Source organism: Ambystoma mexicanum, chromosome 1p, assembly GCF_040938575.1.
Source record: "Ambystoma mexicanum isolate Mex_15411 chromosome 1p, UKY_AmexF1_1, whole genome shotgun sequence".
Classification (NCBI taxonomy): Eukaryota; Metazoa; Chordata; class Amphibia; order Caudata; family Ambystomatidae; genus Ambystoma; species Ambystoma mexicanum.
In genome coordinates, this window is record NC_090921.1 from 1,199,216,049 (window position 1) to 1,199,237,928 (window position 21,880).

At 45.1% G+C, this 21,880-nt stretch overlaps 1 protein-coding gene across 3 annotated transcripts in view; it reads right to left on the reverse strand.

Annotated features, from left to right (window-relative positions):
- The window catches only part of HPN (hepsin), a 780,351-nt gene that overhangs the window by 412,239 nt on the left and 346,232 nt on the right, over positions 1-21,880 (reverse strand). For all 3 annotated transcript variants that reach the window (XM_069604921.1, XM_069604920.1, XM_069604919.1), the window contains one exon: positions 5,462-5,563. In XM_069604921.1, coding sequence (XP_069461022.1) covers positions 5,462-5,563 — 102 coding nt within the window. The remainder of the gene's footprint in view (positions 1-5,461; positions 5,564-21,880) is intronic.

Sequence of the window (21,880 nt, forward strand, 5' to 3'; positions counted from 1 at the left end):
AAGAAAATAAGTGCCAGGTCCCAAATATCTTGTAGCATACTTGTTAGACATTGGGGTTGCAATGCCTCTGCTGCTCCATACTGTGTCAACATATTTGTGGTTAAACGGTTAATTGAGGGTGATGGATCCACTGTGCGATTTACAGATATCAATCAACATAACACATTAGTTATGCCTTGCAACAAAACTAAATGTTCAAGTGTTTCTTTAAAACACATCACTGTTAACATTTTGCTTTGATCCTGGTGGCAAGTGGAACATGTTAACCATCTATCCACAGAAAAAAAGAGCAAGTGCGCTTTCCTAATACGGTAAATCGATGGAGAAATGCAGGCAAAACCATTACTTAACTGATGAACTTGCCTATGAAACACTGCATAGTCTTTTTTGAAAATGTCTTTATTGACTTTTAGTAAGATTACAGCAGCAGCTTGTATTGTCTTATATAGGTTGTCACTCATGGCAGGAACTCCTCTTAGATATTGGCCTTCTTGCTGACCTTGTCCCTGTGTTGGTGCTGCTGGCTGGAGACTGTCCAGTTGTTGGCAACCAATTCTGATGGTTATTACAGTACAGAATGTGCAGCAATGTCATGCAGGCTGAGTGGAGCAGTGTGCGGACATTGCCCACATCAGTGCTCAGCATTGTCACTGTCCAACTCATTGTTATTCATGAAAATCGATAAATAACCCTGCCAACCTGGGTCATCAGGTTCATGAATAACATTGGGCTAGCCCATGCATATCCTTGGCCAGTGACACTGCAGGGCTTGACATTAAGGTTCAAGGAGCAGGAGTTAAAAACAGCTCCTGGGTGTCAGGCATCCTCCAGTAAGCAGGAGCTATGGCTAGCTAACCAGGAGCAGGTACACAGCGCACAACAAATCTAACTTCCACATTAGATGCACAGTCATGTTTTGGCTATTATGTATGATCCATTATGTTTAAATATGTCCTAGGTATGTCCAAGTTTTCATTTATTAACATTTTCAAACACTCAAAGTTAATGGCACATAGGCATTTTTGTAAGGCACCACTTGGACTCGGGAAACAAAAGTAGTTCATGGTAGCTGTTGGTTTCAATGTAACCAGGCTTTCCTAGTGTAGAGGTAGGAGCTAAATAGCTCCAAGCAATTTAGAACCGTGCACTGTTGTTGTTATAGTGCTATGACTGACTGACCGACAGTTAAATAATAAAGTTGCCTGAACACCACAACATAATCAAGCTGGAATCAGCAATAAGTGCAGGAGCTCAGAAATATTTTACCAGCACTTAGCCCTGGAAATCCCCCTCACAATGTAAGCACTGCTAGACAACCAGGCTAATCTATTTCAAACCCATCAAGCGATTACCTACTTTTGTGAACCTAGAGAAGCATCAGGAGCGTTATAAATATTATATTTTTATAAATATGTCTCAGAAATGTAAACTCATGTGAATACAAGTACGAAACCAATATATAGTATACAATGTAATTCCTGTATTTTCCACGTTCTCATTATCCACTCAAACACACTCTTCATCATACCCATCACCATGCACATACATATAGTTCTTATTACTGTTTCAAATGTCCCTTGCAAGTGATATCCTGTTGCCACCTACAAGCAATACATTGATTCCAATTATGCAATACAATATACTGGACGTAATCAGATTATTTGAGGCAAACCTATTTACTACTTATGCACATAAATGGTAACAAAGACCAAAAGGAGACTGAGTAAGTTATACTACTAAATAGTCGCACCTTAGTAGTAAATACTACAATCAATCTTTTTTTCACAAAAACAAACTTTGAAATATAGTGAATAGTGAATCAATGTAATGTGGTTGCAGCATATTCAATTTCAAAATACAGACAAAGAATGCCCAATGTATTATTTTATACCATTCAAGGTCCTTCATCGGGGCAATGTCTGGCTTGAAAATATGCCAAGGTACCACAGAAAATGAAAATGTATGCTGTTTCAGCTAGCACAAAATGCGGACCTATAGGTCAAATGCATAGACCATGAGGTGCACTGCCTAGTGTTCAAAATGAAACTCATTAGCCGTGTCAAGATAAAACAATGCCAGTCAGAACAGATGCAGAAGTACTGACAACCACCTACAAGCAGCCCAAACAAATTCCTTCCTTAGTCAAGTTCATCATTACCCAAATAACTCCCCTCCTTTTTCCAGGCCCTCATTACCCGACCATCTCCCTTCATTCTTTCATTGCTCATTCTAAATAGAGCTCCCATGTCCATGCCTCTAGGTCAATACCCACACATTGTCCATGCAATTCCCTTCCTCATCCAAAAATCTGTTTACTCAAACAACTCCACTCCTGGTCCCATTCCTGCTTAACTATGCATATCCTCTCATCACCCAACTCTCTCACTAATCAGAAAATATCTCTGTTGTGTTCCATTCCCTCATTATCCATACAACTTCACCTGCAGCCTCCCAGTCCCCTGCTTCACCCCCTGCCTTGGTTCAACCTATTAAACAGGTCACACCCTCATGCGTTTGCTCATTCCTCCCCTTTACCACCTCCCAACTCTACCTCTACTGAAGAGCTATTCTCTAACCTCTACAGGGAGCTTGCTAGCACTTTAGATCTACTTAGTGATCTCATCCAAAATAAAGTAAACCCATTCAAGAATCGCCACTCCTGGATTGACCCTGACCTGGCCAACACCAGGAAGAAGAATGTTGCTCTAGAATGCCAGCGGCACACAACTAAAAACCCCAACAACAAACAAGCTTGCCTCCACCACCTCAGAGGCTACTGCTACATTAGACAACAAAATAATTGGCCTTCCCACAAAGCTGCATCAACCGTTTTGCCAATGCTCCATCTGAGCTCTTCAAAACCGACAGAGAATTCTCAACTCACATTGAAGGCTCCCCTTGTCCCCTTCACAGGCTCAGATGTTGGATGACAACCTCAAGCTCTTCCGCAAAAGGAAGATTCAGCTCATTCTCAACCACGTCACTGTGCTCACCACCCACCTTCTCATCAACCCCAGCTACTGAACCCTAATCTACGTTTTTCTCCTTCATATCTACCACTGCACCCAAACTCATTTAGACTGCCCCTCAAAATGGAGACTTTCTGTGAACAGGTGCCTCCGTTTCCTGCCTGCACCACAAAGAACAACATCCTCCTATTATACCTTTAATTAACCACTTTGGCTATCACTTCTGCATCTGTCTGCTTTTCAGAACTCCTTAAGAAAACTCAGATTACTCCACTTCTCAAGAAGACTAACTCTGACTCAGCAGTTCTCTTCACCTACCAACCTATCACAAACACTCCCTTTGTTGGAAAATCCTTAAAAGACTGGTTCTTACCCAGATAATTTCACTGTTTCCTTCCCTCTGGTGCACAGCCATTAACCGAGCCTCTGAAAATGTAGGGGCACTGAAATAGCCTTGCTCTTAATAAAATCCCACTTCCTCCAAGCCCATGAAGCCGAATGCCCTGTATTCATCAACATCAAGGACCTGTCAGTGGCCTTTGGCACTGTCAACCACACTACTCTTATTTCCTGTCTCAACCAATCCTTGTGCTTGAGAGGCACAGACCTCAACTGGATCACCTCCTTCCTAGTGAAACAAGAGGTTCAAGTGAGATTCAGACCTTTTTTGCCTACCGGAACAGTTCACAACTGTGGTGTTCTCTTTAGTATCTCCATTGCTCTTAATTGCATAATGCATTCATAATACAGCCGGCGGACATCATCCAACCTTACGCATGCACCTTCCAAATTTTTGCATGTGCGCCCACATTGCTTTCAGCAACATGGGCTCCAAGACACACTCCCGATCAACTCTTACCTCACAGAACTCCAGGCCGGGATATCCACCAAAGACCTCTTCACTACAATGCTATTAAACCATTTCATTCTTCATTGTGGCCAGCATTGCTTTTACCCTCACTGACCTGCTTAAACACTCTTAAAACCCTTTGGGTCCTTTTTGACACAGCCCTTTTTTCTCCCTTTAGGGGCAAGCAGTGATCATGAAACCTTACTTATCCCTACACGTACTGAGGTTAATACAAGCATTCCTAAACATGCAACAGAATGTAGATGCCTCCTCTGCACTGACCACTTCCCACCTTGACTTCTGCAACATTGTCCTCCTAGGGTTGCCCAAAACTCTCACAACCCCACTGTAAATCATCAGAATAAGGAAGCCAGATGAATCCTAGTTCTAAAGCCAAGAGGTCACATTATCCCAAAACATATTTCCCTCCATTGGTTCCATGTTCGCTTGCTCATCACCTTAAAGACTCTATGCATCCTCCATCAAGCTAATTGGAACTCTGGACCCTCAACCATCACCCACATAATTAAACAATACTGTCCTCCATGAGAGATTATATCAGCCAATGTTAATTTCCTCATGGCTAACAACTGCAGGACAGAAAACCTAGGAGGTTGAGCTATTGCCTCCTTGGGGACCTCCCTTACGAACAAACTCCCTTCGCCCGTCCGCAGGTACAAGGACCATTATCGGATATTAATTTAAAACTCATCTCTTCAAGATGTAATTTGGTAACAATATTTACCAAACATACATCTGAAATCATAACCTGGCCAAACAATCTGGTCTAGGTCTTCCTTCTGGACCCAACCAACAACACAAGCTCCTCAGGCTTGCTTGTCAGTTGTGGAAGCCAATGCCTTTTGGCTACAACAGCTTCAGCCATTCACTTGCCACCCTAAAAACTAAACTGCCCACCTTCTTCATCCACTGGTTTCTTCTGTCATAATTGCATACTGCATTCACTCATTCCCAGCTTGTGCCACTTTACCATGCTTCCAACTAATCCCTTCACTGTCTTGACTTTCCCTATTTGATTCTCCAATACACTTTGTCCATTCATTATACATGTTCATGCACTTGCTTTCTTCCCTTTCTCTCTATACTATGTGTAATCTACTGTCAAATGGCACTACATTTCTTTGTGGAGCATGTGGTTCCTGAACAAGTTATGCACTTCTCGCTTAACCTCAACCTTAAAACGTTTTCCCTCATGGCACTTGTCTGACCCGGAATATATATGACTTGCAAATGATTAGTCTTCCCCTTACTCCTACTCTCACCATAGAGTGTTGTAATGCAGCCTGTGCACTGCTCGATATTTGCAAAAAAACAAATGAATGCATAAAACATATAGGCATAGGAAAAAGCACATCAAGACTACATGGTCTAGCGGCAGTAATTATGATCCCTTACTCATTAAAAAAAAAGATGTTGCCATTAATCCTTGTGGGCTGCAAATAACTGCCATGATTTAGCAACTGTAAAAATGGCCATGAAATCCTCTACGCACTTGCCTATGGTTCGACAGCATTACTTTGCTGTAGGCAACAGGGCTAGCGTATCAAAGAAGTGGAATAGCCGCCATTTTTGCTTCCAACTGATATTCATTCAAGTTTTCTGAGATGCACATTATTCTTACCTACAGCCCATGCTGTGGCCCCAATGCCACCCAGAATCACACAGATGCCAACCATCACGAACAGAGTCTTCGACACTGACCAGTAACACACTTTGGCAGTAGCTGGAAGAGAAGAAAAAAAAACACATTAAAAAAAGAGATGGGGAAAACAAACACGTCCACCAGTTATGTTAAGTTAATCTATGTTTCTTGTCATTTACAAATCAGCACTAAAGAGTGCTTTTAAAATGCAAATATGTCCTCAAACAAGGCATTCAGCAAATACAATGATCAATAACAATATTACTGTTTGAAGGGTGGAACTGTAATGTGTGTTTTGCTTTGCCTGTTGGTAGTGCTGTGTGTCTGCGTTTTCAAAATGGCATGAAACCTCCAGGGGTGGTTATTTGGTACTACATTTTGCGTGGAACCTGTGGTTCCAATTACATAGCTGTTGGGTAAGTATATGCAAACTGTCACTCCTGGGATACATTGTCCAAAACATCTGGAATGGAAAGACGAAGTTGGCAGACCCCTTTTTTCTGGATTCCATTACAACTGATTGCGCAATGTTTTCATGAACAAGCATGTTCTGATATTTGATCATTAATCATATTATGTACATTAAATCACAAAGAACATTGTATACGTTAGAACCTCTGTAATACACATCTATACCAACACCACTCTCGACATTGTATCAATTTCATATATGTTTAATCACAGACAGTGTTGCATTATGATGCCATTGTGCTATATATACATTAAGTCCATTGCATTGGCACAAGAGACTAATCATTGGCATTGCCTTTACCACAATTGCTGAGTGCATGGTTGTGGTGAGGTGAATTATGTGACATGTCACTGGCTAGTGATGAGTGTGTGATGAGTAGAACTGGGCAAATCACACTGCAGTAGTTACACGAGGCATTTCGCATTGCAGTGGGGTTGAATGCTACAAATCCCGCCTAACACTTATGACGCCAGGAAGACAGTGCTGCCGATCTTGAAACTAAGTATTCATTACAGAGGAAAGTAGATAGGTAGGGTACATGTTATATTTAAACCTGTACGTTCAGTATACCACAGTGGGTAATTCAAGCTACAATTGTATGCCATATGTACATATAGAAGTCTAGGATCCACCTGTAAAGTTATTCTGCTTAGTTACATGTTACCTTTATATAAAAATACTAGAAGTTGTACGCGTGCTTCACACAGTAATTCCTACCTCAATTCTAGTTTGAAGTTGATTTAATGAATTAAACCGATGCTTGTTTGTAGACAATATTGCAACTATTTCCTGTAGGAGCTATTGTGAACAGATTTGGCCTCATTCTGAGTTTGCCGGTCCGGAAACAATGGTGCCGGTAAGCTCACCAGCACCCTTCTTTCCGGACCGGAAAACTACGTGTTTGCCTACCGTGGCTGCTGTACCTGACAGGTCTGACTCTGCCGGGCAGAGCACCATGGGAGGCAAACCCTTGACAGAAGTACCAGCACCGTTAGTAACGGTGCTGGTACTTCCATGTTCCCACTCCCATAGAGTCCTGTAGGACTCTATGGGAATGGGGACTTCAATTTGCCGGCTTCTGACTTCCAGGCCGCCGGACATGTAATGAGCCGGTGGCACCGGGAAGTCAGGCGCCGGTATAATATTACGGGTCTGGTGGCAACCTGCTTGTAGCACCGGCAGGGTTACTGCCAGACCCATAATGAGGCCCCAATGTCTTTGTTTCTAACTCTGGGTCAAGCTACATGAAACTGACCATGAGAAAAGCATGAATCCTGTAAATTGATTCTAGCCACTTTGAGTTGGAGCATTGATATTGAGCAGTAACATTATTAGTGTCCCGATCTACAGCCGAGGCAGCAACCTCAACATAAGTTCCATAAGTGTAGGGCTGAAGCGTGTAAGCTTAAAGTGTCATACCCGTACGTGTATGGCTGAAGCATATAAGCTTTGTACAGTTGAGATGGCATGCATTCATCAACTTCAATGGGAAATTAAGTTTCTGTAATTATCAAAACGATGCGACGGACAACGTCTTTGCGGGCACTATTGAAGAGGCTTGCACCATTCTGTCACCTTAATTTCTACAAAAGCACTGTTTTGTGTCACGCGCATGACTTCAAAGTGAGTGCTGCTAACATCAGCTAGAATGCTGATGGTGTGGAAAGTTTAGGAAAATTAACTGCTGATATTTTCATGAATTGCTGAACTTTAGGAACCATGAATGTAGAACTACTGTAGAACTATGACGCGAAGAGCCATATGGCAGGGCTAAGCATTACAGACCACTTCAAAAATAAATACATCCCCAAAAGGTATATTTTATACTTGTTCCATTGTCTACACCATGGAAGCTACCACATGCCAAATTTCAGGTTTGTAGCATGTTGGGAAGTATGCAGAACATTTCGAACACACTCACACACACACACATATCTATACATTTCCCATTTACATACATATAGAGATGATTTAGTATGTTTCGGCAATACAAACATACCCATAAAAACAGCAGAAAAACATTAAACCTGTAAAAACATTACAAAAATGCCAAAAAGAGAAAATGTCAAGGACATTTCAGTAAACATTTTCTCACAGAAAATGCATTCTTTTTAAATGACAATGGAGCCCAGCCCACACAAACTGAATCCGCCCATAGCAGGTAACACAGAGCAGACTCAAGTGACAAAATCCCAGACTCTGCAAGACCGGTTTCAGTGTGAGCTCTCTAATGGGCGAAAAAGCTGGACAAAACTGTAAAAAGGGTGTCAAGTCTTCTTTAGGCACATCACAAAAGATACACAATTGCTTCTCATTCCCATTAGACCAGCCCGCCACCACTGGAGACCTGGGAGCGCAATAATCATATGCTTCCTATTAGCATATCTCATAATCTCAGATGACTCCCTTTCATCCAGGATATGCTGAATTACCCTAGCTGTGACAGACTTCAAAACCTTGGAGGGCATGGCATCTGTCATATAGAAACATTGGGCAACATCCACTTCCACCAATGTAGCTTTACACGCCTAAGCCAGGGGATCTTCAAACTGGGGTCCCTGGGCACGAGATATCTAATTAGCTCATGAGTCAGAGCAGCTTTGCTGTTCCCCCAAACTGTGAGTCAATGTCTTACATGCTTGGCTGCTATAAGATCACTAAAAACCCTGCACCCCGATTCCAGGTGCAAAGTTTTAGGCCGATCAGGGAAGCACAAATATTCTTTTGAAAAAGGTGTTCTCTACCACCTGGATGGGTTCAATCTTACCATATCCCCACAGCTCGATGCCATACCTAGCAACACAGCTCCCGTTGCCATTATAAAGTTTAAGCACCAGCTCCACCGGTTTTGCTTTAAACATGCCCATAGCATACACCTTCTCCCATGCCTGCTTTGAGACCTGAAAGCTCACTGGGGTCGCCTGGCTCAGCCTCTGCTCCAGTTCTGATCTTGTCACGTCAATGTTAGGATGGTTGGGATTGATAATAAGGTAATTGTAGCAGCCTGGTCCGAGATTCCTGGACAGAAAATGGGTGGTTCCAAAATACCATCCTCCCTGTCGCCTACCTCATACCAGTGATACCAAGAGTCATGGTGTGCTCAAATAACTCTATCCCCCTCATTTCCAAAGCATCTCAACAGTTTAAAATACACAAGCAGATGTTTACATTAACAAAGGAAAAGCGAACGTTGCACCGCTTGCATAATATACATTCCGATAAAATGGGAGCATTGGTAAGCAATTTGAATGAGATATCATTCACCCCCAGCACCTCTGGTAGGCCTTTCGCTAAAGCTCATTCACAGGCATTTTTATTGCCATGTGTTAGGTCTTTAAGAGAACAAATTACGTTCATATCATGCCAACCGCTCAGAGGATCATCCTTCATAGTTTCCATCTCCACGCCAACACAGGGAGCACCCTGGGTGGCCTCAGGGCTCTGAATATTGTTTCCATGGGTGAGATACTTGACTCTAACCCGGTTGCCCAACTTCCAATACCTGATTTAGGAATCATTTTAGAGCTGGGGATACTGTTAGTCTCAACGGAGCTTTCAGACTGCATTGGTATAGTCCTTTATCCTCTTGTCATTTTTAACCCATGGGTGTTACAGCCCAACCAGCATATGCCCGATGGCCCACTTTGGTCTCTACTGATGAAATCGCCTTACTGCCATTGGTAGCTTTCGGCACCGAGTTTCTGGCAGAGCTGATGGTAGAGTCAGGCCCTGTCCAGGCATGTGTATCCTTGTTTATGTTGGCATCCCTTGCTACAAGCATAGACAAGGACTTCGTCAATAAAATAATAACCCCCAGGCAGGAGTCAATTTTTCCCCTCATCTTTGTCCCATCTTTGTCGTCTTTTCTGTGAGCAATGCGAAAGCATCCTTCAGTTCGATAAAGGCTCTGCAGAGCCTGTTAAAATGTTGAGCAAAATATAAAATATAGTCTGTGTTTATGCTTGCACTAGGCCCAGCAGCTGGTTCACCATCCCAATGCAAGCCGGAACTCATGGGATCAGAAGATGCAGAGACAGAGTTCCTTGGGCAACCCTAGGGGCATACTGACTAGTTGCTCAGTTCCTTTATGATAGATGCAATGCACTGGAGAGCCCTGAGCTGATTACACCCCTAATTGGGGTCCTTGTCAGTGCAATCCACTACACCGCCCAGTGTAGTGGACAGCCTTTGATCTATGGTGGAGTTACCATCCAAATCACAACCCAGCTCACCCATGCTGGGGGAGAACAGCTGTACACAACACTGTAAGAGGATTCAATTCAACACTACAGCTAAGTCAATGCCTAGTCTGGGATACTGAATGGAAACCCTTATTGATATATCTTTACGTCCAGTTCATGAGTTCTGGATGACTACGCCTATATAACACCCCTCTCTTGGAATCCCCCTGACCCCACTGAGCCAAGAAGTAGTTCTGTTTTGCAAGTTTAAAAGGTTTATTTGATCATTTAAACTATATATATATATATCACACTTTATAATAAATTAATAATTGAATATCACACTTAATCTGAGCAGTAATCAATAATGGATAGTCCGGCACTAGCACACTTCTTTATAATCAATGATGAGTGGTTATAGGATGGATAAGATAGCAACAATACTTTTATGGTTTCAAATGGATGCAATGTGGAATGAAATGCAGTACAGAAAATAACTTGATAGGATTTCAGCAAAAGACAATGTAATCACTTTCTTGGACAATTCACCCCCCCTTAATGCAATGTAAGGAGATGAATAGAATGGGACTCAGTTCTTAGGAATGCAATCAAATAGAGTTGAGTTCAATTCCCCCCCAGCAGCTTATACAACAGATAGGAGTTTTGAAACACAGACCCAAGTGCTTTGAATATGGTGACAATGCAGTGAGAAATATGCTGAAAATACTTTTAATTTCCTTCAGGAGGTTCAGGGTGAGTAGTATCTAGTTAATATTAGTCCAGGCTCACTCTAGCAATGATTCAGGGATGGTTCTTAAGAGGCAAACGAAATTTAGTAGTTCAGGCAAAAGCAGCTATCTTTTTACAAGTAAAGAAATCGGGCCAAATCGCAAATCGCGGCAAAATTCGCGGGTGCGAGAATCGTGATTACGGAGAAAGTATAAGGAGTAGAAAGTCGGTTCTAGGCTCCTTGAAAAGCTGAGAATCTAAGCTTTCAGAGGAAAGTTAAACCAGTTCCTAGCCCAAACGGTTCCAGAGATACGGACGATTAAATAAAGGTAGTTTTTCGGATTTGAAATTTTAAAAGTTCAAAGCGACAGGTTACAGCTTGCAGCTAGAAAATGACAGGTGACAGCTTTGCAAATGACAGGTGACAGTTAGGAGGCAGTTCTGGTTAGATTAAAATAGTTTGGATTAGATTATTTTAACTAAGAGATTGGTTCTGCACAGTTCTGCTAGGTACTCACAATATATTTTAAAATAGGCCTCGCCACGGATCTGGTCAGGTCTTGGACTGGACTCTGGTTCTGGTCTCGGCACTTCACAGTGATCTGGGTCAGCTCTCTGGTTCTGCTAACAGCGGTCTGGATCACTCTGGATCTCTGGCCTCTGGTTCTGGATACTGCTCTGCTTTCTCTGGGTACAGCACTGCTTCTGGATCTTTCTGCACAGTTTTCTCTGGATCCAGCGCTGATCTGCACGGCTCCTGGATGCTGCTACCGCTGTTAGGTTTGCTGGATGCTGAGGCCTACTGAGAAGAGTTCTCAGTTTGTGGGTTTAGGCCCTTGCTTTGAATTCTGAATCAAGTTCTTTGGAGTTTTAAAGTCTAAGTGTTGAATCTGGTATCTTCTGGATGTTGTATGGTCCAGCAGAGCGCGTTGCAGCAAATGGAATTGAATGTCCTCTCTAGCTTCCAGTGGCTCTTTTTATGTCTTTTGAAAGTGGGTGTGTGTGCAGCATCACTAGCCAGCCCCTCTTTCAACTTGTCACTGGCCCAATTCTCCCCTCTCCCATGATTGGGGAAGGAACTGTGAGTCAGAGTGATGCTTTAGGTTTTATGGGTCAGAGGATCCTCCCCTGATCAGTTTGCCCACAAATCTAGATTTGATCAAAATACACATTTCTCAAATACATAGTGGTTTGTCATTGCATGTACATATTACCTATCACATGAGGTAGTCTCTGTCCCAAATCTGCTCTTCCTGAGGGCTTGCATTCAGAAACGGCAACATTTTTGATTTTAGTGGGTTATGCAACCTTGGTTCTTCATTAAAAATTATACACATATACACGGCCTGTCCATACATACTCCAGTAAATTCCCATGTCTCTAGCTTAAACACAGAGTCTGTAGTATCCATAAATAGCAGGGTTTTGCCCCAGAACATCACACAAATTCCCAACGCGTCTTAAAACGTGCACAGAAAATTCACAAGAATTATGGTATCATTTAAATAATTTTGACAAGTCCGCACTGTGAGTTATACATCTTTCTTAGAATCATATTCTGGCCAACAGGGGTGTGTCTTTTCAGGTCACATGGTGTAGAAACCAGTTTATCCAGTTTCTGCCAAGCTCAGAGACCCTGCCCCTCCCAGCTTCTGCCAAGAGGAGGCTGTTTTACGGTCCCCCCAATAAACCATCTGCCTGAGTCAAGGAAGGGCTTTGTTCAAAAGGAAGCCATTTACGACCACCCTAATAAACCATCTGCCTGGGCCCAGGACAGGCCTTTGTTCAACTCCCTGTAGCTGCTCCACCCCTAATCTAATCAGAGAGGTGACAACTCCTTTTGGCAAGGGGAAGAGTGGCTTAGCAGGTTTTAACTCATGTGGGGGTAGATGTCAAGCAGAATTCAGTTTCATTAAGCCAGGTTTCAGATAAAATGTCATTTTTTTGTTCCCCAGTTTAAGTCAAGACAATTTTTACATATGCAGCTAGAATGCTGATTCTAAGTTCAAAACTATGACATTTCAACAGTGACAAACTATGTGACACTCAAAGTAGGTCACTCAGTTAATTTAAACATTTTCGATTTTTGGTAGTTTTAAATCCAGTTTCAGTTAGGCTGCTGCAGACCTGCAGAGCTCAGCCAGTCTTGTTATGAACATTGTTTAGGGGCTCTTCAACTTCCCAGATTTAGTATGCACACATACTTCATTCTGCCAGATGTCTGCTGGTGTTCAGTGAGATTTTTGGATGTGTTGCAATGTTTGAAAATAGGCATTTTGAGATGGCATTCAGAGAAACAAAAGGTGATTTTAAAGTGTGGTTTTTCCTTTGGCACACATTTCACTCATGGCACCCCGGCCCATCCTGCTCGCACTGGTGGGTGGCAAGTTAGGCAACCATTTTAGTGTGCACAAACTGCGTGGTTCTCTTAGATTCTGGCACACATGTGGGCTTTTTGGCCATCTTGGATTTTCTAAGCCCACAGCACCAAATGTTGCAGCATGATAGCTCAAACGTGGGTCAGGACACCCAACAAAGCCCCCCCACGTGACTGCCCTTTGAATTTGAGTCGATGGGGAGTCGGGTGCACAAGGGTTTTGACCCATGCGCTGGTCTGTCCGCATAATCTTCTTCCAATTCTGCAAATGGCACAGTTCAGCATCTTTTCCTCCATCCGGTACTGATCGATCGGTTCTCCTCGCCGGTCCTGATGGGAATATTGGGCGGTACCCTGGGCTCCTCGGATCGTCCTCCCAGTCTCCGGATCGTCCTCCTTGGCCAGTCTCCAGGTTTTCTTTCTCCTAGGACGACAAAGGAAGAGCGGCAATACCTATTCATAGACATTTTTCCCCCACCATTGATATAGTGGGGTGGCATATAAATTTATAGTCAAAACATGTGAACATGCACATTTATTTTTGCATTAAAAAACAAAAACACCCTTATTGAGAAACTGAGAATTTGATAGGCGATATGTAGGATATTTTAAGTTAGAACTGAATTAATCTGAGACAGTACCCTCTAGGATTCCAGAGGATTCCTCCAGTTGTTGCAGAGTGTGCCTGGGATGGCAACACTTCAACTGGTTAATGTGGACCCACTTGTCTTCCCCCTCTGCCAATCTGCCTTTGGGGATGCGGATCTTGTAGGCCACAGGGGAGATCTTGTCTATAATCTCAAAGGGTCCCTTCCATGTAGGCAAAAATTTTCGCTGTTTGGCCTGGCTCCTTTGGAAATTTTATAAATAGTCCCGGTCCCCCACCTGATATTCCTTCCTGGAAGTTTTCAGGTCATAGTGGGTCTTCATACTCTCGGCTGATCTTTCTGGATTCCGCTGAGCATAGGGAAAAGCATGCTGAAGGTGTTTCCTTAAATTCTCCACATAGTCATGAGTTGTGGAGGCATTTATCAACATTTGCTCTTGGGTTCTGTAGAGCAAATGCTGAGGAAGCACCATCTTGCGTCCAGTCATCAACTCAAATGGTGACATTTTGGTTGCAGATGAAGGGGTAGATCTGATGGCCATTAGGACCAGAGGTAATTGGATTTCCCAACTTGGGCCAGAATCTGCCACAAACTTTTTTAAGATGGTCACAATGGTTCGGTTATATCTCTCTACTGCCCCAGAAGAAGCTGGCCGGTAAGCAATATGCAACTTCCTTTTGACCCCCAGTATCTCCCACATCTTTGTCATTACTTCACTGGTGAAGTGGCTACCTCTGTCTGACTCAATCCTTTGAGGTAGACCAAAACGGGAAAAGATGTGGTTAATCATCAGGGCAGCTGCTGTTTCTGCCTTGCAGTTTGGGGCTGGGAGACATTCCACCCACTTGGTAAACAAGCATGTAACGGTCAACATGTACTTGTTTCCTCTAGACTAGCGAATCACAGGGCCTACAAAGTCGATTTGCAAATCTGACCATGGCAGTGTCATTCCCCTCTTTTGGAGTGGTGCCCGGTGTGTGAGGGATGTTGGCTGAAATTGTGTACACACAAGACACCCCTTCAAGTATTGGTCGAGGTCCTGCCCCATGTGTGGCCAGTATGCAACCTCTCTTAAGATTTCCAGTGTTGTGTGAAACCCCCTATGACCGGCGGTGGCCGCATCATGGGCGTGACTTAACATCAGGCTTCGGAATGAGGTAGGAACCACCCACTGATCAAGGCCAGCTTGGGATTTCCTTACCAACAAACCGTCTTGGGTCCGGAACATTTTTGGACATTTCATCAACACTCTTAGGTCCTCTTTCCCAATGTAATCGGTATCCGTCAGGGGAAAGTTCTCAGGGTCCTCAAGGTGCTGCTAAAATTTACCAATTATTGGATCCCCCTTCTGAGCGGTAATCAAATCAGCATCAGGGGTCTCCTTACTCCATTGTGCAATTGAAAGGTCATTGTGAGCATTTGTCTGGGACCTAGTGATAGCAGTGACCTGGATTTCCCCCAACAGGGACTCAATCTCAATTAGATCCCCTTGGATGGCCCCGGTTTTGGCCAGCTGATCAGCTAAGTCATTTCCAGTTTTGTCTGGGCCCTCTATTTTGGAATGACCCTTGATCTTCTTCCAATAGGTGGTCATCCCCTTCGAGGTGACCAGATCATCAATGTTTTGGATCAACTTCCCATGTTTCAAGGGTTTGTTGTTAGCACATAACATGCCTCTGGTTTTCCAATTAACCAGGTGCTCCACGAACCCGTTCCGTACATAATCCGAATCTGTGATTATGACCAGTTTGTGGAGTTGATGCTGGACAGCAGTGAGGATGGCCTGATGCACAGCCATCAATTCTGCCACCTGACTACTTCGGGGACCAATTTTGTATCCAGCGGAGGGTTCTGGGTACTCATTCACCCATGCATTCCCTATGCCGGCCACCAGTTCTATCTCCCCGTTGTTGTCAACATGGTAAGAGCATCCATCCACATAGACAGTGGGCATTCCCTCACACTTGTCCTCTTCAAAGACTTTGTGTGGGGAATTAAGGTATGCCTCCGTGTTGTCCTTGATTTTTAGACTTTCGTCCTCGAGACAGTTTTCTCTGGCACAATCATGCAAGTCAGCCAGACCTTGCGCGAGGGGACTCTTCTTGTTTTGGCCATATCTGACCTCCACAGGAAAGCCTTTCATTGACAGAATCCAGGAAGTAATTCGGGAATTACTCACATTTCCGGCCCGGATTCTATCACTTTGGAGATATTGCAGAGGCTGGTGTGGAGTCTCCACTATGATGTGTTCCCCCTGGATAAACGGGCGGTAATTCTTCAATGCCCACACCGTTGCCAGGAGTGCCTTCTCACAATCGTTGAATTATTCCTCCACAGAGGATAAAGTTTTGCTCGCATAGGAGATTACTTTATTGATCTTGTCATGCTTTTGGTATAATACTACCATCAAGCACGTATTAGAGAACCCCGTCTCCAGGAAGAACTCCTTGTTTCTGACAGGGTAAACTAGGCAGGGTGCTTGTGAGAGGCTTCTTTTGAGTTGTCTTACTGCCTCGGCTTGTTCTGGACCCTATTCCCACTTGACCCCCCCTTCAGGAGATGAATCAGGGGTCTGGTGATCTCTGCGTAGCCCTCAATGAACTTTCTGCTGTAATTAGTCAGTCCAAGGAGGCTCCTTAGTTCCCGCAGAGTTGTGGGGTCTTTCAGTTTCTGAAGTGCTTCCACTTTCTTTTCCTGGGGACAGAGACCCTGAGGAGTAATCTCATGCCCCAAGAAATTAACACGGGTGCTACACCACTGTGCTTTCTGAAAGGAAAGTTTTGCTCCGGCGGCCCTCAACTGCGTCAGAACATAACGGATCTCCGCTATGTGTTCCTCCACAGATGAACTTTTGATGAGGACATCATCTACATAAGCCAGGTTACCCCTTGCACCCAAGTCGGGCATGGCATTATGTAGGAAAATGTTGAATTCATTGCCTGAGTTGAGGTATCCGAAGGGAGTCCGGGTCCATGTGTACTGCTGGCCCCCAAAGGTAAAAGCCAGTTTGTATTGGTCCTCCCTGCTGACAGGCACGGTCCAGTATCCATTGGTCAGGTCTATTGCAGTGAATACCTGTGACCCCTGGATCTGGGCAAGCCCTTGGTCAATGTAGGGATGAGTCCATCGGGAAGTATGGACCCGTTTCTTGAGCTCCCTGAGGTCGGCGCAGAGTCTCCACTGGCCGTTTGGCTTCAATATTCCCAGCACCGGATTATTGAAGGTGCTGTGGACTGGACGGATTATTCCCCGGGACTCAAGGTTCTTAATTATTTCAGTAAGGGACTCCATTGATGCGAGAGGCAAGCAATATTGCTTCACAAACACAGCAGTCATGCCAGTGTCCGTGGGGATTGTTGTTGTGTGGATGTCAGTGCGACCACAGTCATATGAGTCTACCGCAAAGAGATCTTGGAAATCCAAGAAAACTTGTTTCAACTTTTGCTTTTGTTCCAGAGTCACACAGGCATCAGCTAGGTTGACTCTCTCTTCCACCATCTGCCTGAAGCCTGGAAAGACTTCTGGTTTGGCTATCTCAGCGGCCTCCTCCAGCTGGGTGGAGAAGTCCCTGGTCAGAGTGCTGATTTCGACTGGTGGCCTCAGGTGGGAAAGGCAACCCTCATGGACCTGGAAAATCACCTCATCCCTCCTGAAGTCACAAGTCACATCTTCCTTACCATAGGGGCAGGAAGTGTACACCAGGAAGTTCCCCCCATGCCGGGTAAAAATCCTGTCTGGTGTTGTATTGTCATCACTGTCACTGTCAAAACAGTCCTTGGGGATTGGTCCTAACAGTTCATTTCCTAAATCGATGGAAAAATGTCGGTCATCAACCGCCATTCCAATAATGGTGCCTGCGGCTAGAGTAATACTCTTTAAGTCGCTGTTATCCACCTCTATTAGAATGGTGTCATGTTCTATGTTGACTAATGGAGTTGGGTTTACCCCCAACCCTTGCTGTTGGAGAGAAGCGTTTAGATGTATGTAAGCATCAGGGTTTTTCAAATGTTGTCCTCTTTTAGCTTTCACTTCCAGGGAGAATTGTCGGGTCCTTTCTGGGATGGTGACTTCCTCTTTGATCTGAATTTCAACTGCATAAGGTAGCAATTGAGCTGACCTAAATGCTTTTTCAGGATCATCAAAGCCCATGGGATTATCCGCTAATCGGGACCAAGCTTTGAAGTTTATTAGGTCCAAACTAATGGCAAAGCGATTGAGAATGTCACTGCCTAAGTAAAAAGCGGCAGTGACGTCTCGCACGACCCAACAATTGTGGACTATGCTCTTGTTGCCAATGGAGATTTTGAGCATTCACCTGCTTGGCAGGAGATGTTTGGAATTGGGTGCTTCCAGGTCCATTTCCCATTTGTCAATCAGTTTGAATGTGGGAATGGCTGGATCTTTTGGGAGTTGGCGGAACATGGCTTCGCTGATGAAGCTCTTACCATTGTTCACGCACACTCGAGCGAGAACAGAGTCCCTCCCATCATTTAACTGAACAGGGATGAACAACTGCTCTCCAATTTGCTGAATATCAGCCAGGCTCTGAGCTGATTTCACATCTTTCTGGACTATAGGAGTGAGAGTTCCTGATTGTGGATTAGTAAAGAATTTCAGGGTGTTTCCTTCCAGTGTGGAATACCACCTTAAACTGGAAGGAAGGTTGATTTTCAGAAATAGAGAGGACCCCCCATCACCAGTCTGTTGTCCTACTGCTATTACTGTCACGTCTGGAATTTGGTTGTTCTGGAAGTGAAATTCTACTTGGGCAGATTTTTGTTCATCCATGTGGCAGGTGCCGTTTAAACTAACATGGTTGACACTCTGTTTTAATTTTATTGGTCGGCTAGTCTGGGTCCAGAGGACCTTGTTTACACAATCTATTAGGGGTGACAACCTTCTCAGGAGGTCATTCCCTAGTAAACAAGGGGTGCCCTCTGGAGTCACTACTATGACCGGGTGTTTCACCTTGTGTCGCCCAATTTTAATGTCCAAGTCTGCAGTCCCCTCAACGGGAATTTCCTTCCGGTCAAAGTTCTGCAGTTGTCCAGGAAGAGAGGTGAGAGGAATTCGGTAATTCTCCCCCCTTCCTGCGTTTAGTTCCTCAAAGGCCCTTTTGGACAGAAGGGTAGCTTGGGATCCAGTGTCCACCAGTGCCAAAATTGTACCCTGCCCCTGTACTTGTACCGGGGCATAGTATCTTCCCTCCTTCTCCTCAAGGGGGCACAGATAATGCACATTTTTGGACAACTGGTGGGCTAACTTTCTGGTTTTGGACATTGCTAGCGAAGAGATTTGGGCAGATTTCTGTGGAGAGCCTTGGGAATCTGAAAGAAAAAGTTGGCAACTGGAGATCAGAGCCATTGTGGGTTCCCCTGGTTCCAGTTCTGGGCCGCCCCGCCCTTTTTGGAGGCAGTCATTAGGATGGGTTTGAACCAGGGTATTTCGGTATTATGGGTTCTGGGATGAGATGATGGGCGGCGGTAGCTCAGTCTCCATATCTCCCCAGTTTGAATTGACATCCCTTGGGACCCATTTTTCTTTGGGAGGAGTTCCCCCATTTCTGAAGGAGAAGATCTTTTTCCCAGGATCATCTGAGGATCCCTCTCCCTCAAATTGGAAGACCTGAACCTCCTCCACAAAGTGGGTCTGTTTGGGTCCTTTGTTTCTCCTACCTCCTCTCTGCTCCTTGGGTGGCAGACTTTCAGGGGTAGGAGATTTTGTTTCCGGTTCCTGGTTTTCCAGGGGCTGTTTACAAGTTGGGAAGGAAGCTTCCTTCAAGGTTTTACACCCCTCTTCCACTTGTGCCTCCTCCCTGGGAGCCGGTGTGTTATCGGGGTGCTGCCCCCGTCATTGTTCTGGAGCACCAGGTCCAGAGTTTGGGGCATTCTGCGGTGGCACGCTCATCTGAGGGTTCTGTTGAGCCCTCAGTATGTGACCCAGATCCTGTGCCATATTTTGAACTTGGCGCTCTAACTGGGAAACCCGCTCAGGCTGATACGGGGCTCTATTTTCTCCCCTGGGCTGATCCCGGGAAGGGTAGCTATCCCTTCTCTGGTAGTACCCCTGGTTGGGAAGATTTTGGTACCCCTCCACCCTTGGCCTCCCCTCTCCCGGATTAGGTTGTCTGGGCTCAGGGAATTGGGGAAAGAAGGATGGATGATTTTGGGGCTGGAAATTGGGTGGATACCTGGGGAAAAAGTTCTGCCCAGGATTTGGAGAATTTCTGCCCTCCTGTGGGAAGTTGGGAGGGAAGTTCCCTGGGTTAGGTGCTTGGCCGGATCCCCCCCCTTGGGCTGGAGGAGTCCACACATAACCCAGGATTGGTCGGTTTCCCTCATAGCGGGGACTTACATAGTCAGGGGAGCGGGGGACCCCATTTGTGGGACTACCTCCTCGACTCCCTGTCTGTGACTGGCCCGAGGGCCTTCTGGGCTGTGAATTATTAGGTGCAGGTAGGTTTTTAGGCCCCCCATCTCCAAATCCAAAACGGGGGTGACCTTTACCTCTGCCACCTTGGCCGCAGCAGGGGTGCTGTTGGTTTTGGGATTTTTCTGGGTATTGCTTTTATTTTCTATGGGCTTCTGCACCTCATAGATCCGGGTAGCCTGTTCAATGACCCAGCCTAAAGATCTTTTCTCATGAAAATCTCTCACGAGCTGGGTCATTATATATTTGGGCAAGGCATGGAAAAATGTATTGACAAATTCTCTGCTGTCTGTGCGCACCCTTCTGGTGGTCTGCGCAAAGGCACGTTTCAGTTCTTGCACGAATTTTTGTGGGGCCTGATCCTCCCCACATTGCAAATTCTATGCTATCTTGCGAGCCTCTTGAGGATTTCTGTGAACAGAAAAATGTTTCAAGATGGCCGCCTTATAGGTGGACCATCTTAAATGATTTTGGTCCTCCAGCCCCGCAAAGAAACTGGAGTATTCTGGTGAGAAGGTCCACTTTACATATTGAATACAGCTTTGGCTGTCCTTCAAATGGAAAGTCTCCATCATTTGCTCGTAGAGCTCCAAGTGTTCCCAAACAGAGTACTTGGCGTTCTTATGATAAGGCGTGATGACACTCCTGATTGCCTTAATCTGTTTCAATTGGTCCTTAAGCAAGGCCCTTTTTGCCTTATTGGCCTTTTTGGTTTGGGTAACCCTGGTCCATTCATCCTCTGACTCAGAGGCACTGCTCCCAGAGGTTCCTGTCTGATCTTCCAGGTTTTCCCGGATTCTGCGAGCCTGGGAGTGGCTGGCAGAATGTCGGGTCCTGGTCTCCTGTGTCCTGTACCGCTCAGAGGAGTCTTCAGATCCTCCTCGTTGCCAGGATTTGATGGGTACCCCCCCACTAACCTAACTGGGCAGAGGTTTTCAGGATGCCCTTAATGGGCCTACTCTCCTGGGGTTCCCCACTAAATTACACTGTGCTTGGGTGCCCATACCCAGATGCCCGCCCCTCCATACCTGGGTGGTACTGGCCTATGAGCCCCATGCTTCTGGCTGGATAGTAATCTGCCATCCCTGTGGCCCGGTGCTCATGTGCGCCAGGGGACATGGGGGTGGCAGAGTCCAGGGACTGAGAGAGATAAAGGCCTCTGGTACTAGGGCTCCTGAGGTTATGCTCAGGAGTTTCCCTTTCCCAGTGAACCTGGTCTCTATCCGCCTCTGCTCCCTGTTGCAATGCAAGAGCCTGCGCCTTCAGATCCTCAGTTAAGGCCTTACTAGACTCTATCAGTCGCTCCTGCATCGCTACCTGTTGTTGCAGCCTATCATTGTGCTGACAGAGAGCCTTATTTTCTCTCTGTGCCTCCTGATTGGTCCTGGAGTACTGGGCCAGTCTTTGCTGCAGGAGGGTTACCTCCTGAGTCCCCTCCCTACTGGCCTTCTCCTGTCTTGCCAGAGCCTCCTCCATCCTCCTGATGTGCTCTAGCAAGTCCTGGTGTTCTTTTTGGAGGTCACCCAGTCCCTGGTGGGCCAGGTGATTTTCTTCCATTTTTCTTCTTAAGTGGCAGACTTCCTGGCCTAAGGTGTCCCTTTCC